Here is a 16114-nt window from a genome sequence, read left to right on the forward strand (position 1 = left end):
AAGCAGACTGTGAAGAACTTTAAAAAGATCTCACAAAACTAAGTGATTGGGCAACAAAATGGCAAATGAAAGTTAATGTGAATAAATGTAAAGTAATGCACATTGGAAAAAAATAACCCTGACTATACATACAATATGATGAGGCTAATTTAGCTACAACTAAAGAGATCTTGGAGTCATTGTGGACAGTTCTCTGAAGACATCCACGCAGTGTGCAGCGGCAGTCAGAAAAGCAAACAGAATGTTAGGAATCATTAAAAAATGGGATAGAGAATAAACGGAGAATATTTTATTGCCCTTATATAGATCCTTGGTACACCCACATCTTGAATACTGCATACAGATGTGGCCTCCTCATCTCAAAAAAGATATACTGGCATTAGAAAAGGTTCAGAGAAGGGCAACTAAAATGACTAGGGGTTTGGAATGAGTCCCATATGAGGAGAGATTAAAGAGGCCAGGACTTTTCAGCTTGGAAAAGAGGAGACTAAGGGGGCATATGATGGAGCTATATAAAATCATGAGTGATGTGGAGAAAGTGAATAAGTAAAAGTTATTTACTTGTTCTCATAACAGAAAAACTAGGGGCCACCTGGGCAACAGGTTTAAAACAAATAAATGGAAGTAGTTCTCACACAGCGCACAGTCAACCTGTGTAACTCCTTGCCTGCAGAGGTTGTGAAGGCTAAGACTATAACAGCGTTTAAAAGAGACCTGGATAAATTCATGGAGGTTAAGTCCATTAATAGCTATTAGCCAGGTTGGGTAAGGAACGGTGTCCTTAGCCTCTGTTTGTCAGAGGGTGGAGATGGATGGCAGGAGAGAGATCACTAGATCATTACCTGTTAAGTTCAATCCCTCTGGGGCACCTGGCATTGGCCACTGTCGGTAGACAGGATACTAGGCTAGATGGACCTTTGGGCTGAATCACTATGGCCATTCTTTGTTCTTATCCTCCCTTGTGCTAGGACTCAAAGTGTGTCATCCTGTAAACAAAACAAAGCATTTGGACTATTGTCAGTGCAAGGCGTGCCAAGCTAAAAATAGATACCGTTACAGCCATGGCAGCCTGGAAGTTCATGGTTTTCTCTTTGCTACCCACTATACCCATTTGGAATTTCTTAGTGACAGTGGGGATACAACTCTTTTCTTCCTGCTCCACAAGCACAGGCCACGGTCACTTGGGCAAAATGCTCTTATCAAGTATGGAACCTGTGACACACAGTCCAGCATTCCTGGTTCCATTGAGCTAGGGAACTGAGCCAGGTAATTCTTGAATCTCTTCCCATATTGTGACCAAAAGGGAATAGGGGAGAATTCCAGGAAGAAAATGTCACAAACAAGTCTGCATGAGAGCTAGGCCTGTTTCCCGTGCTTAGCACATCCCAGCCTGTGACAGAACACCCCAGATCTGAACTCTTCTTTCACTCCTGTCAAAGGACTTCTAGGTCACAAAGTAATCCCTTCAGAGAGACAGAAGAGACCCACCATTGAATTCTTTCAGCAATCTTTCCCAGTCCAACAAATAACCTTTATTTCTCTTGAAAGCCAAATCAAATGGTGGAGCATTCTGGTTCTGAGTTTGCAGCAGGCAGGCTTGGAGAGGAGGGCCTGGAGCACTGGCTCAGCACATGAAATTCAGATGATTCATTGGAGTTGCAGAATAACTTTGCAGACACATGGCAGTTGGAATCTTGAAACCCTTTTTTCCTAGAGAGGTGAATTAACTAGAACAAAGTATCCAGTAGAGTCCCAAATTAGTTATATCAGGAGATGGGTTTTCAGTCCTTTCCTTAGCAAACAGGATCCCTGAACTAATAAGTTAATTACTAATATGCTAATCTGGACTGTTAATATGCAGTCCAGATATTGAGCATCCATTCACAATTTTTTTTCTATTCTGTACAGATTTTTATACTGTTCTCTTCACCATAGTATCTGAGCACCTTCCAGCAGTACATTAAGCCACATGTCTACCATCTGTCCCATGTTGTGGTTTCTCTCCCCAGGTGGAGAATCATACACACTGCGTGCACACGCACACTTCTTGCCATGTTTCAGATTAGAGAAGACATGGTCAAATAAATGCACTTTGCACTTGGAGCAGAAAGGAGTGAGGTTTTGAGCTTTGTGATGGTTCTTAGTGCTATATATCTCAAAAAGTGCACACAGCACAATCATAGCAGCCATTGGGAGCCTAAATAGTTTGCAGCTGTGGTTGATTTGTCTCCTGGCATAGTGGGAATGCTGGCCAGGCATCCAGTCCCAGCAGTTAAGAAAATCTATTTTCCTGCCTCTCCCCATCAGCCAGTCAACACCTGGCTGGGGAATCTGAATTCTTTCCTATGTTTCCACCAGAGTTTTTCTCCTGATGAGGTAACAATTATGCACTTTTTTATACTTCTTTAAAATCTTGACCCATTTCACAGTGGTAAAAGACATTTAAAATGGGATTATATTCATATTTCTTCACAGCACCACAAGCTTTCCTGTTTTCCTTTTTAGATAACTTGCCCTCTTTAAATTTGTGACTTTCAGACTTTGGAAGTTCCTTCCCAAAGAAGAAAAAAAAAATTTTACACTATTTTTATAAAGTAAAATTAGATGGTTTGGCTCTAAATAGAAGAAATAACCCAGGTCTTCTCTCCACGGGGATATTTATATTCCTTTTCCATATTGAATTGCACTGTCCTCTAGTGGATGTGTTGAGCAATTGATTTCATGTTGATGTTTGTTTAAATCTTTCACACCAATATGATACATATGCTGAATCTTTGTTTGTAAATAAACTAGATGGGATCTAATAAGAAAAGTTAGTGGATTTGAGTAAGATTTCAACATTGAATAAGGCAAGTTGCATTTAACCTGCAGTTAAAATAGCATTTTCAAGGCATTGATAAGTGTTCATATCCCAACCATCAGTGGGAACAGATACATATTGAGCAAAGATATGCCTGTGTGATTTCAACCTTTTATTACGTCATTTTGAGTATTGTAGCTAGCAAAGTGCATATCTCTCTTCTGGACTAAATCTCATGAATAAATCAGGGTGTAATCACACTGAAGCTCTGAGTTCAGTATAATGTCCAGCCTGTATTTTTGTAAATCTATATAATTTATGTGGCAATTGAGTAGTTTTGAATTTAATGTGAAAAAAACCATTAAAATATATTTCAAACTTATTTGTAGTGCTCTCAGAATCTGTTCAAATTTCTTTCCATTGAAGTTATTTTAACCCTCAAAATGCTGACCTTTTCTAGGGTGCTAAAAAAAAAAAAAGCTTTTTAGTAAGGATGCATCCAGAATCCAGAGGGGGGAAACATTTCTAGTTTTGAAAATAAGACTGCCGATTTAAAAAATACTTTTTAACTGGGTAACCTATAATATATAAGGTTGCATCTTGTTTGGGTTTTTTTTTTAAGTTTTTATCTTAGTAAAATGTTGGCCAGTGTGTTCCTTTCCCTTGTTTTGCATATATTTTGTAGTGCAAATATTGTATGTACATGTCTGTGCCAGTATATGTTATAAAGAAATATATCATATGCTGATCCATAGCAAAACACTGAGAGACGTGCACGCCCATTGATTTTTGTGCAAAGGTTCCATTTACTTCTCTTTTCACGTAGGATTGATGTGGCTCTTGAGCCATACGTCGTGGTTCTTTAGCAGTAGAAAGGGATGTTATAGAATTAAATTTGTGTTAAAAAGACCTTTGCAAGAGTCTTGTGGCTGAGGCATTTGGACTGGGATTCAGGAGATTTGGATTCAGTTCCAGCTCTGCTGCAGACACCTTTGTGGCTTATGGCAAGTCCCTTGATCTTTCTATACCTCAGTTCCCTGCCCATGTAGTGGGGATGTTTCCCCACTCCTAGAATGTCTTTGTAAGCTTTTTGGTGCAGAGACTTTTCCTTTGCTGTGTATAGTGCAGCTTCTAGCGCAATGGGACCAGGTCTCCATTGCAGTCTAGGTGCTGCAGTAGGAAAATAAGATATAACAAAAGTGTTAAGGGTAAGAATGGTCTTGCTTGGGGGTTTTTTGCATATTTTTTAAATCGTTTTGAAATCCATGCAATAGTTTTTAATAGCTTAACTACATCAGATCCATTTGAGAAGTCTAGAATGAGTTCATTCACTAAACGTTCACCATTAGAGAGCGACATTCAAAATTGATAAGAAGACAAGTAGAGTGGATGTCGTTATTTCAGTGTAATCCATCATAGATGTGGTGTTCACACTCTTTGGCAAAATGGTGCAAGCCCAGTCTGGAATAGTCAAGAACAGTGGCTTAATAGTAAGGAATACATTGGCTTGATGGACTGAATTGGAGAGGCATTCTACCTGGTTCAGTCGTTGCATCAGTCTCTGCTTTTCATGATCTCTATACTCATGCCAGACTGTAAGAAAATATAAACATTCAAATGCAAACCAGTTTGAAAACCTCCAGGGTGAAGGGAGGCCAATTTACCACTAAGAGGCAGTGTGGTCTAAAGGAGTGAGATTGGTGTTGGGAGCCAGGAACACCTGAGTTATAATCCAAGCTCAACCACTAACTTCTTGTGTGGCCTTGGAAAATCATTTCACCTCTCTGCCTTGCCTGAGTTTCCCTGTCTGCAGATTGGAGATAATGATACTTACCTCCCTCAGATAGGTATGAGGATTCATTCCTTACCTGCTGAAAACACTGTACAGACATTGACATGCTGTAGTAGTGCCAAGTAATACTTACTTCTGCAAAATTAAATGTGTTCTCCAAAAATACTTTGTCAAATTCCAGCACAGAACTGAAAACTACAATCTTGATTTGTCATTTTTCTCTAAGTTATAGCAGTTCTCTCAATGCGTTGCCAGCCATAAAGTCTCCCTCAATCCCCCAACACTATGGCTAAGGTATGATACAACCAACTAATATCAGTTCATACTCAGATATGTATTTTTTAAAAGTGGATTCTAAATTTGCAAGGCCACATTGAACCCTAAATATCTGATTTTCAGAAGTGCTGAGCACCTACACTTTTAGTGCAAGTTGTGGGTACATAAGGCCTCTGAAAATGAGGCCCAAAGAGTCTGCACCCTCAAAAGCACAGATTGATATATACAAATAACACTGTTACATGCAAATCAGACCAATAAGCAAATCGAGAGTTATACATCTTCTAGCCTAATTAGAACAGAAGTGTTATTTGCATACCCAAAACCGAGTGTTGTGGGTGCAGTTTTGGAGACGCAAAATTCAAGGCCAGTGTATGGCACTGAACGTTTATGTCCCTTGGAGCTCAGTTTTGTCCCATGGGTGTATGTTTTTTCTTGTTTGCTTTTTAATAAAAAGAAAAGAGCAGATAACATTAAAATAGGGAATAACTTTTGTGCACTCTCCAAGGGCAGCACAACCTTTAAATGATAATGGGCTTAATCTGCAGCAGGGGAGATTTAGGTTAGATGTGAAGGAAAGCTGTCTAATTCTAAGGGTAGATAAGCTGTAGATCAGACTTCCAAAGGAGGTTGTGGAGTCCCCATCACTGGAGGTTTCTAAGAGCAGGTAGGACAATCCCATGTCAGGGACAGTCTAGGTTTACTTAGTCCTTCCTCAGTGCAGGGGGCTGGACTTGATGATCTCTCGAGGTCCCTTCCAGCCCCGCATTTCTATGATTCTAGGCTACAGTGGTCTTTGTATTTCAGCAGAAACATGGGTCTGGACCTGGCTGTAAGTGGGACTTCTATATCTGCTCTGCTCCTGGGAACAATGGTGTGCGTCTCCATTTACTTGTCTCTTTATTTTGGCTGCCCAGCGTAGAACAGGTCTCCTGAGCATAGCTTTATATTTCCTTGGATTACTTATTCAATGAAGATTATCCGTACTGTATCTGTCAGATTAAAAAAAAAAAAAAGTACGTGGATCAGTGTTGTCCATTCTTTGGCTTATGGATTCAGAATTCTTCAGCGAGTGTTGCAAATCCAGATGACATCCTTCAAGTTGGCATTTGCTTTTGGAGCTCTCCGTTTGCTGAAAAATATGTAAAATCACACGCAACCAGGCAGCACCCAGGTTTATATAGGTGGTTTATTGCAGCAGATAAGATATGCAGGGAGTCGATTCTAGATGGTATAGCTAACAACACCCACATTGAGTTTTGTAATAGTCACGCCTAGGCACATCAGACACATGGGAAAGGCCTGCAGCAGGGCTATGGCTCAGGCTGGAGCCTGGGCTTTGAGACCCTCCGGGGTCCAGTTCGAGAATGTACACTGCCATTTTATAGCCCAGCAGCCAAAGTCAGCTGACCAGGCTCTGCGACTCGGTGCCGCGGGCTGTTTGTTGCAATGTAGACATACCCATTCAGAGCAGGTGGTTAAAACAGAGGGCTGAGAGGTGGGAGATCTAGGTTCTTATCCTGGCTCTGCCACAGGCTTCCTGTGTCACTTTGGGCGACTCGTTAACCGCTCTGTGCCTCAGTTTCCCCACAAGTAAAATCAGGAAAATAATGCAATGCACGTTTACCTGATAAGAGAGTTGTAGGGCTTGTGTCATTAGGGTTTGTGATGCTCTTGGAGAGCCTCATCTTATAGAAGTTCCTGTTTGTTTTGGAGGATGGCTGTGTGCTGCTGGAGCTACATTAAACACATAGAATATTCGGCTCTTTGGAAAAATGTGCATCTCTGACATCAGAATGGAGCGGACAGAAATGAGCACGGAGATTGCAAGATTGTCCCCTGGACCCATCTTCAGGTGACTAGATTCGCAAATGGGATTTAGGTTCAGCATTGCATCGCCTAATGCAGTGTTTCCCAAACTTGGGATGCCACTTGTTTAGGGAAAGCCCCTGGTGGGCCGGGCATGTTTACCTGCCGCATCCGCAGGTTCGGCCGATTGTGGCTCCCACTGGCCGCGGTTCGCTGCTCCAGCAATACCCACCAGTATGCTGCTCACCTGCCCTTCTTGTTCATTTGTTTTTCTGACACCTGAATTGAATCAGTTAGATAAAATTATATATGCGCAGACCTGAAGCTAGGATCTTTAACAAGAAGTTGTTGTCGAACTTGTTACATACTTAAACCTATCAACTGTGATATAGTGCCCTTTCAGCCTGAAAAATGTTCCAGCTATCACGCAAACTCACTGTATAGCATTCAAACATATGGAAAATATTTCTGGCATTAGATGACGCCTTAGAGTTAACATTCCCACTGTTTTGCCACAATCACCCACAAAAAAAGAAGACAAAACGTATCAAGTATTATCTGCTTCACAGTCTCTGGATATGTCATTAGCTGATGAAAGGGTTAAATAGAGTTTATTTATCTTTGAAGAGGAGTGGTCAATCAATATGTTTAGGTGCCCGGAGGTGTAAAGAGGTTTTGTCAGATTTCGGTCACAGCAAGCTCTAAGGAAGTTCTTTGCCAGTGTAGCTTTTAATTCACTGCAGATACGGTTTTACTGACATTTGCTGAGCAGCTTGTTTCAGCTAAAATAAATGGATCAAGCTTCAGAACAACAGATTACCGCAAAGTCAGCCAGCAATATCAGTAATTTTAGAATATTGTTTATGGTATAGCGAGAGAGAGAGTGAGTGTCTATGAGAGAGAGATCTCACATTGGTAGTAGATGAAGAACTAATCCAGAAGATTAGTTTTTCCTGCTGTCACAAGATTAGATAACATTAATTTGTCTTCGGTAGAAGTATTTCACAAAGAGAACATCAGCAGCGGTTTTGATTTTGGGGACCTGAGTATTGCAGTCATCATCATCTTGAATTACTTATCTAGTTAGATAGATAGATATAGTCTTCTGATTTCATGTCACTTCCCTATTCAGGATCAACTGTCATGAAAATTGGTCTCTCTGAGGTCTGCAGCTATCCTGTCCAGATACCAAGTCTTTGGCCTTCCCCTTCATTGTCTTTTCTATCCATGATTGTTGTGTTTATATGAAGATATTCTTTAAATTATTTTTCCACTTATAATGATAAGATGAATTATAATTATAGTATTAATATAGGATTTTTATTTTATTGTATTTTTTTCAAGCTATCAGATATTCGATACTAAATAGATGTCATTGCTGTGGCGTGCTAACATGCATCATTGTTCTAAGTCTGCTGTAATTGTTCTACAGTAAAATGGGGAGGAAGAGAGAGAAAAATAGAAACATGCAAATATCTAATTTTTCACCTAAAACAAGTGTTCTCTCCAGTCTTTCCATCATATACAATATTCATATTGGCACTGTAGAATTCAGAGGATACTTGGCAGACTAGAACTCTCCAGCTACAGACAGCTAAACGTCCTGTTTATAGATTTATACATGGATTTTTTGGGCTTGGGGAATGCTTCATGGATGCCCCCTCATATTAATTCTTAAGTTTATGATAACTGAAAGTTGTACTACGTTTTTTAAAACTTCAGAACATTTTAGAGACAAAGAAATACATAGGAAGTTCCATAATAGGCAGTTACATATTATATAACTGTACAAACCGAACTTAAAGTACTGCTAGAGAAAAGCTGTCCGCTTGCCACACTGTGAATGTTCTTACTTGCCTGCAACATAATAACTGACTGGATTTTGTCAAGGAGCCATACAGCTTTAACAGTAATCCATTAGCACAATTACTGTGTTAAAAATTGTAGAACTGCATTTAATTTTTTTTACTTTTTGAAGTTTTAAACTTTTAGCATTTTTGAAGGGTTTGTTTGGTATCATGATGACAGGTTAACCAAAAAGTAATTAACTGCAGTTCTCAGCTGCATTATTTAAAATATGGCAATGCAGAATGCGTGCATAATTATATGTATATTATTTTATATATAGTTAGTAAAATAGGTGTATGCATATTTTTGTGTGTATACGTGTTCATGTATGTACACAAAATACTGATGGATATATCGTTTTTGCATATTAATAGGTATTCTGACATGTACAAAAGGCTCAATACTATCATCTAGCACTAATAGTCCTCATGTTAAAACCTGTTCAGTTTCCACCACTAACTCTGAAACTTGGAATTGATTAGATGTATACTGATATCTAGCAGTAACAATGCCTTCACATTACTGCCCGTTGCTTTTTCTTCACTGGAAGGCTACGAAACTGGTTGTAGCTGGCCTCAACGGAGATTACAAGTCTACTCTGTGTGTGTCTGAAGAAGTGCTCTGTGTAGCTTGAAAGCTTGTCTTTTTCAGCAGCAGAAGTTTAGTCCAATAAAAGTTATTACCTCACTCACCTTGTCTGCATAAAAGGAAACACTTGCTCTGTGTATCTGAGGGGTAGCTGTGTTAGTCTGGATCTGTAAAAGTAGCAAAGAGTCCTGTGGCACCTTACAGAGTAACAGATGTATTGGAGCATGAGTACCCACTTTGTCGGATGCATGTCTTGCCCTGTGGAGATGCCTGTATCTAGATTACACTACTAAAGGTTACTGAAGTATAGACTTGTCTTATAGAACATGAAGTTGGATAGCAATGTTAATTATTAATATATTATTCAAGGTGATCTATCTTGTATGCAGGCAGAATGCACTACTCTAAATGTGCATTTATCTTCTAGGTGCATCAGATGCTGTATATATTAATATGTACTTGTCCCCGTATTCAGTGGGTGGGTTCTTAATCCCCACTGCGCAATCTGCACACTTACAGGTTTTCTCCATGCACATAAAGTACTAAAAATCTTTTCATCGTAGCACAGCATCTGAATGCTGTTACAGTTTCTTCAGAAGTCTGTCATTTAGAACTGCAAAATCTACTCAGGGTAGGGAAGCAAGTGTAAACAATGTTCACAGATTTCAGCAGAGTTTATAAGTGAATCCCTTTGCACCATTTGAACTGATCTGTGGTTTATTTATAAGATTACAATAAAACCCAAGGTTGAATTCTCCACCTGATTCAGTTTCTTATTGATTGAATCTTTTTAGACTCCTCTTGATTTAAAAGCGTATTTTTATTAAAGCCAGGCATACAAACATTAATTATCCAAGCTGCATCTAATTTCCTTCAGCATTTTTTTCCCCCTTCTTTAGCTGCCAATGGATTAGGAGAACTGATTAGAATTCAACTTGAAAACTGAAAAGCAGATACTTAAATGAGAATTTCTGCATTAGGAATTAAAATATCTGTGTTGGGCATAAAATCCTCTTCCTTATCTTTAATAATGTCAACACACTGCTTAAGTTGATTTGTCACATGCCTGGTACAACGGTCCCCAAATTAGAAACGTATTTTAGAAAAGATAGAGAAGCGTCTTTTGCATGGTGCCACTGTTGTAGTACAAAGTTACAGTACATTAAATGGTACGGAATTTTGAAGTAGACGTGGCAGCAAATGAAGACAAACACATGGATTTTCAGCAGCCAACCTCAACTTTATTAAACTTAACATGGGGGAAGGAGCTACCCACCCTGTCATCCATAGTCTCACCTTTTATTTTAAGAGGTTCCAGTGCAGGGCTCCTACCACATAACTCATAACTCTGGGTAACCCTCTTCAGCCTACCCCTAGGACTCCGCTCACTCTTCTAAATTCTACCACCCACCCTGCAGCAAGGGGGACAGATGGTATGAAAAAGGAGAACCTGAGCCCACGAAGGCCATGAAGTCTTCCCCTGTCCCATAAGCACAAGGCCCAATCAGTAAAATTCCAGGTCCTTTATTTCTGGGAACTATTCTTTTTATTCCTTTAACATTGGAAACTGGCTGCAAATTGCAATAAACTAAGACCCTTACCAAATACTGTCACTAATGATTAAATCCAATTCCTATTTAACTTAACTGTGCCTCCAGCATGAGTGAGGAAGACAAAAAACTCCAGGGCCTTTGCCAGTTTGGCCCCTTATGAGAAGAAACTGATCCTAAAACAGGTGATCAGTCAGACCCGCAGTATCCACAGAACACAGCTCTGAGACTACCAGTATTGGGTGAGGAAGATGGGGCTGCTGGAATGGTCAGAAAGAGGCTCCACTTGGCCAAAGCTAGGGTTTTAAGTCAATAAAGGGGGAAGGCAAGGGACCAATCAGCTCCCTTCCTCCCTGAGCTGCCCAATGAGAGACTATGAAGGGGAGGAGGCACCCTGCATCCCCTCAGCCTGTGTTCTCCCCCATTCAGCTGGTGCTGTCCCAGTCACCACCCTTTGAGGCAGGTGGATGGCATTTTATCTGTTTGCATAAGCATCTCTCTGCCAAAAAGATTAGTATGCTTATAGTTTGAAAGGCTGTTTGTCTTTGCATTTTTCACCTGCAAAAACCAATCAAGCATGTGTATGTGAATGCGCACACACACGCACATCTGTGTGCATACATACACACAGCCAGGTGAGAGAGAGATTTTTTGGGCTTTCGCCTTTGTATGTTTCTAAAGTAGAAAGGATTTGAGAACAACATGTCCCAAGCTGAAGTATATAAAACACATTGACACGATCACCATAATATCTGGAAAAATCTGTAATGAAAACAAGACTGTATGCATGAAAAATGCATGCATTTAGCAAATAGAAAGATGTCGTTAAATAAAAATATTGAGATATATATCTGAACCATGTGGAGAAGAGAAAAGTGATTAAAAGTGAATTAGGAGAATATATTGGTATAATGAGGAGACTGTTCCTTTCCTTGTGTCAGCTAGTGTGTACTGCAGATGATGAAGTACTGTACATAACACTACGTACATAGCTAGTTATTGCTAGTGTAGGTATACTACTTAGTGTAGCAGCTGTTGTCTTGTATATTGAATTACAGTACCTAACTTCTGTTTTATTAATTTAGATGGAGTACATGGATCTGAGGTGTTCACATGACCTATTCACTGTCCCATATTAAAGAGTGTTAAACAAAGTGCAGGATTTGGTATAAAGAGATCTAAACCTATTTAGTACCATGGTGCAAAAACACCATAAGAATCACCTTTAACCTTTGTTGAAGAAACAGAAATGAAGGGTTTCTGTTACAGCATTTGAAATGTAATGTGTTAAGTAAGGCTTTCATTTTAACAACATTTCTGTTCACTTTCTCTTTTGCTGGGAAGAGTTTTAGAAAGAAAAAAACCCTTGTTTGAGAGTCACTTAGATGATATCAGAGGTGGGAGGAATAGCTCAGTGGTTTGAGCATTGGCCTGCTAAACCCAGGGTTGTGAGCTCAATCCTTGAGGGGGCCACTTAGGGATCTGGGGCAAAATCAGTACTTGGTCCTGCTAGTGAAGGCAGGGGGCTGGACTCGATGATCTTTCAGGGTCTCTTCCAGTTCTATTAGATAGGTATATCTCCATATGTTTAATTGTCCTTTTGGATAAAAAGAGAAGAAATTTGTTGAGATGCTCTGGAGCTGCTGCTGCCGCTTCTGTTAAAGTCTGATCCTGTTTGTTCTCAGGTGGTGGTTGGGATTCGCCTGCAGCTGGGAGGGGTGGCAATGTCATTGGATCCTCTCTCTGGCCTGGTTAGGTCAGGACATTTCTTAGGATCAGGACGATAAAGGCCAGGAGTCCCAGGAAACAGTGGGGATGGCAGCCATGATGGTAAAGCTCACTCCAGTAACCTCCGTCTGTTCTTCTGTCCTTTCTCCCCACAAAGTCTCTTTCGTTTAAGCACCCAGAAAGGGAATGATGGGTGGAATAGCCCGTCCCCTCCTAATTTTGTCAGGCTATATATCTGACACATCAATTCTGATTCATTTATTTCCGGTTCCACATCTCCTGTTTTTTACCAAGCATGATTTTGACTCAGTCTTTGAATCATATCAGCGTGGCCTTTGGTTGTTTTGACTTATTTAGTCTCTCTATCTGGTTCTCTTGCATCTGTTTATAATATTCATTTTTGAAAGCCACTTGACCTACTTTCCATCAATATTTGTTGTTATAGATTATTGTAACCTCTTATAAACTTTCATATACTTTTTATAATTGAGCTCACAGTTAGGATAAATTTGTCAGCCCAATTATAACAACACTTCTCCGGAAGAAATTCAGATATTGGAGTTTAATTGTCACAGATGTGCAGAGTGCTTTAGAAAAAACATAGATAAGCCAGGATGCTACCCAGAGGAGCTAGCAAATCTAAACTGCATGACTTCAGTGCAAACACTGAGAGGATGAGGAAAGAGGTAGGGCCCAATAGTTTCCTAGTAGATCAATAATGGAAGGCTAGGCGAAAGAAGTGGCTTTTACTAGGAAATTTGAGAGGAGAGAGGGAGGATTCTTAGTGCATGGACAGATGGAGAATTGTTCCAGACATACAGGGCTGCATGAAGAAACACTTAGAGATGAGAACAGGAGAAGTGACAAGAAACATTAATGAGATGGTACCATTGCCTTCTTAATCATATTAAAATTCTGCTTAGGTTAGAGTTCCTTTGTGTACTATGAATACTACATGTGCTTGTAATAACCAATGTTTTTTAAAATGCAACAATTCCTGGTAGTAAGGGAAGTGTTAGTTGTTGTTTTTCAAAAAAAAAACAAAAAACGGATGTCTCCAGGATGGAACTAATGCTAACAGTGGCAGGCCTTCAATCTTGGTATATGAGATTGCAATCACAGGAGCTAATTATAACATTTTGCCTGCAATGACATCTTAAACCCAGTTGCTCAGAGACATGAATGTGCGTAACTGCAGGAAATTTATTTGGTGACAGCAGAAACTTGACCGTATCAAGCTGAGCAAAATGTTCATTTGGGATACATCTATGCAGCAAATTAAGGTGTGATTGTAGCCTGGGTAGGCATACCTATGCTAGCTTTAATCTGGCTGGCACAGGTAGCAATAGCAGTGTAGATGTAGTGGCACAAAGTTCAGTGAGGGCTAGTAACCCAAATATGTAGTTAGGGTCCCTGATGGGCTTGTGCTGGGGTGGCACAAGAGAGATGATACTTGGGATAGAACCTCAATGAAAGCTGTTATCTGCAGTAGCTAGATTAAAGGGAGCTGGACCATGGCTTTTTCTTGCCCCTTCCAGTCCTTGGTGAAATGTTCCCACTGGGTGCAAGACTACCGCTGTGGAACCACCTTGCTCTTTACCCCCCTTCATCTCACCGCTGATGCCTGCACAAGACCAGGACTCAAATGAACTATGTATGCCAGCTATACTCGGAAGGGGAGAAAATCTTCTCTGGGTGGCCTATTGTGAACAATACAAATTGCAGTGCATTAGCTAAAAAGGCACCCCTACTTAATGATCAAATACATAGCTATTATTTTTAGTACCTTACTAAGATGGTCAAATGTTTTACAGAATTATGCCACATGGAACGATGATCTTGTTGCATTATTATATTCATTGTAAACCTCAAGTTAAATGGGTCTTATTTTAAAGATATTTTTCCCAGGGCCCGTTACTATGTTTAGTTTTAAAATGCATATTGCACCTTTTGTTTCTTGCTATCTTTGAGTGGCATGATTACAGAAGGGGGGCATAAGGAGCATCCATGAATGTCTTGCATGTAATGTAGGATAATTTAATTGAGAATTGGATGCAGGAATTTCAATTCGTCTAAATTGATGAATAGCCATTTTCTGTGGGTGTTATCAATTAATCTGTTGTAATGAATTCTCTTCATTACCTATGTCTCCTTGTTAATTATAAAGGATTTTCTTACTCCTATTTATCAAGTCAAGACGAATATATCACCTTTTTATCTGTGCTACTTTGAATATAGAATATGTGCAAACTGTTCATTAAGTATCCACATGCTAAATTTAATTACTAAGAAAATTAGAAGTGCCTGCTACAGAATATGAGTCGCTATCATTTTTTCACACAAATACAAACATGCATGCGTTCTCTGCCTCTCTCACTCATACACAGTGTATTAGTAGCCTTTTGCTTTTTATGGTATGCAGGAAAGATAATGCATTCTCTTAAAAATATATCCCATTCTGATGTTTCTTAACCGTCTGCACAATATCTAATGCACAGAGGATATTTATCTTTGGTTTGTTTACAAGTCAAGCTTAAAACTTTCATTTACTTTTAGTTTTACTTATTTTAGGTTTAAAATAAATACTTAAAATGGGCTTCTATTGGCACCATCTCCCTGCTTCCTGGAAATTCACCCCTTGTGCTGAGGGCGAGCACAGGGTCTGTTACATCACTTGTGTGCACCACTGTGGGATTGGATTTCTCCTATTAGGATTGTTGGGCCACAAACCTGTATAATTGTGCCTACTTATTCCAGGAATTAATTGAACTGCACTGGAAACTGAATCCGGCTATGCACAATAAAGGTTGAAGCATAGGCAAAGCTAAGAACATTGTCTAGCCGCTCAGCCTAAACTTTTTCCAGTGGCCACCTCCAGTAGTCCAGTCTCCAAACTAATGGTTTTTGCAGTGTGAACGCCTACCCACTGACCAGTAGGCCAAGACCACCAATCAGCTCATTATAGACAGTACAAACCTTTTTTTTTTTTTTTGTGGCCCAGCAGCAAGTTCTCGTGAATTACACAGGTGCCATTTATTTATTTCAGTAGTTGTTGACACGTGTAAAAGGGGAGAATTTGTCCCCTGGGATGTGCTTTATGCCCCTGTTTACAAAGTAATGCCTAAAATGGTGACTGTATCACTTTCCCTTTTTTTTTAGGTTGAAGCAATACTGGTCAACATATTTGGTGGAATTGTGAACTGCGCCATTATAGCAAATGGCATTACCAAAGCCTGTCGAGAGCTTGAACTGAAGGTGCCTCTGGTTGTCAGACTTGAAGGTGAGTGATAAAGGTTTGGGGCTAAAGTCGGCTCTCAGCTGCACTCAGTTACACCGTGTTCCATTTCAGCTTACTCTGTTCTCCAGGCTCGTGTGAAGAATGCACAAACTAGTTCAGATGCGATAAGAATTGACCCAACTCTTCACCTTTGTAACTTTACCTGAAACCAGACTTAAGGTCATATCCTCCAGTCTTTTTTCATTCCTTACTCAGGCAAAACTTGAGTAGGAGATTTTCCTGAATAAAGACTGCAGCATTTGCCTCTTCGCTAAAGCAGAGGCACACAAGCTGTAACCCCCTTGATTTAGAAGAGAGGGAGTTTCTGGCAGGTAATTCTCTCGGAGGAGCCCAGAACTTTGGGATCCATTCATGCCGTCGGTCCAAAATCACCCAAATCCAGTGATCTTCAGAGAACATGGCAAAGCCCATCTCTGTTCCCATCT

At 40.0% G+C, this 16114-nt stretch overlaps 1 protein-coding gene across 2 annotated transcripts in view; it reads left to right on the forward strand.

Moving 5' to 3' along the window:
* The window catches only part of SUCLG2 (succinate-CoA ligase GDP-forming beta subunit), a 225025-nt gene that overhangs the window by 194679 nt on the left and 14232 nt on the right, over nt 1-16114 (forward strand). For both annotated transcript variants that reach the window (XM_030569524.1, XM_030569525.1), the window contains one exon: nt 15551-15671. In XM_030569524.1, coding sequence (XP_030425384.1) covers nt 15551-15671 — 121 coding nt within the window. The remainder of the gene's footprint in view (nt 1-15550; nt 15672-16114) is intronic.

Source organism: Gopherus evgoodei, chromosome 7 (genome assembly GCF_007399415.2).
Source record: "Gopherus evgoodei ecotype Sinaloan lineage chromosome 7, rGopEvg1_v1.p, whole genome shotgun sequence".
Taxonomy (NCBI): domain Eukaryota; kingdom Metazoa; phylum Chordata; order Testudines; family Testudinidae; genus Gopherus; species Gopherus evgoodei.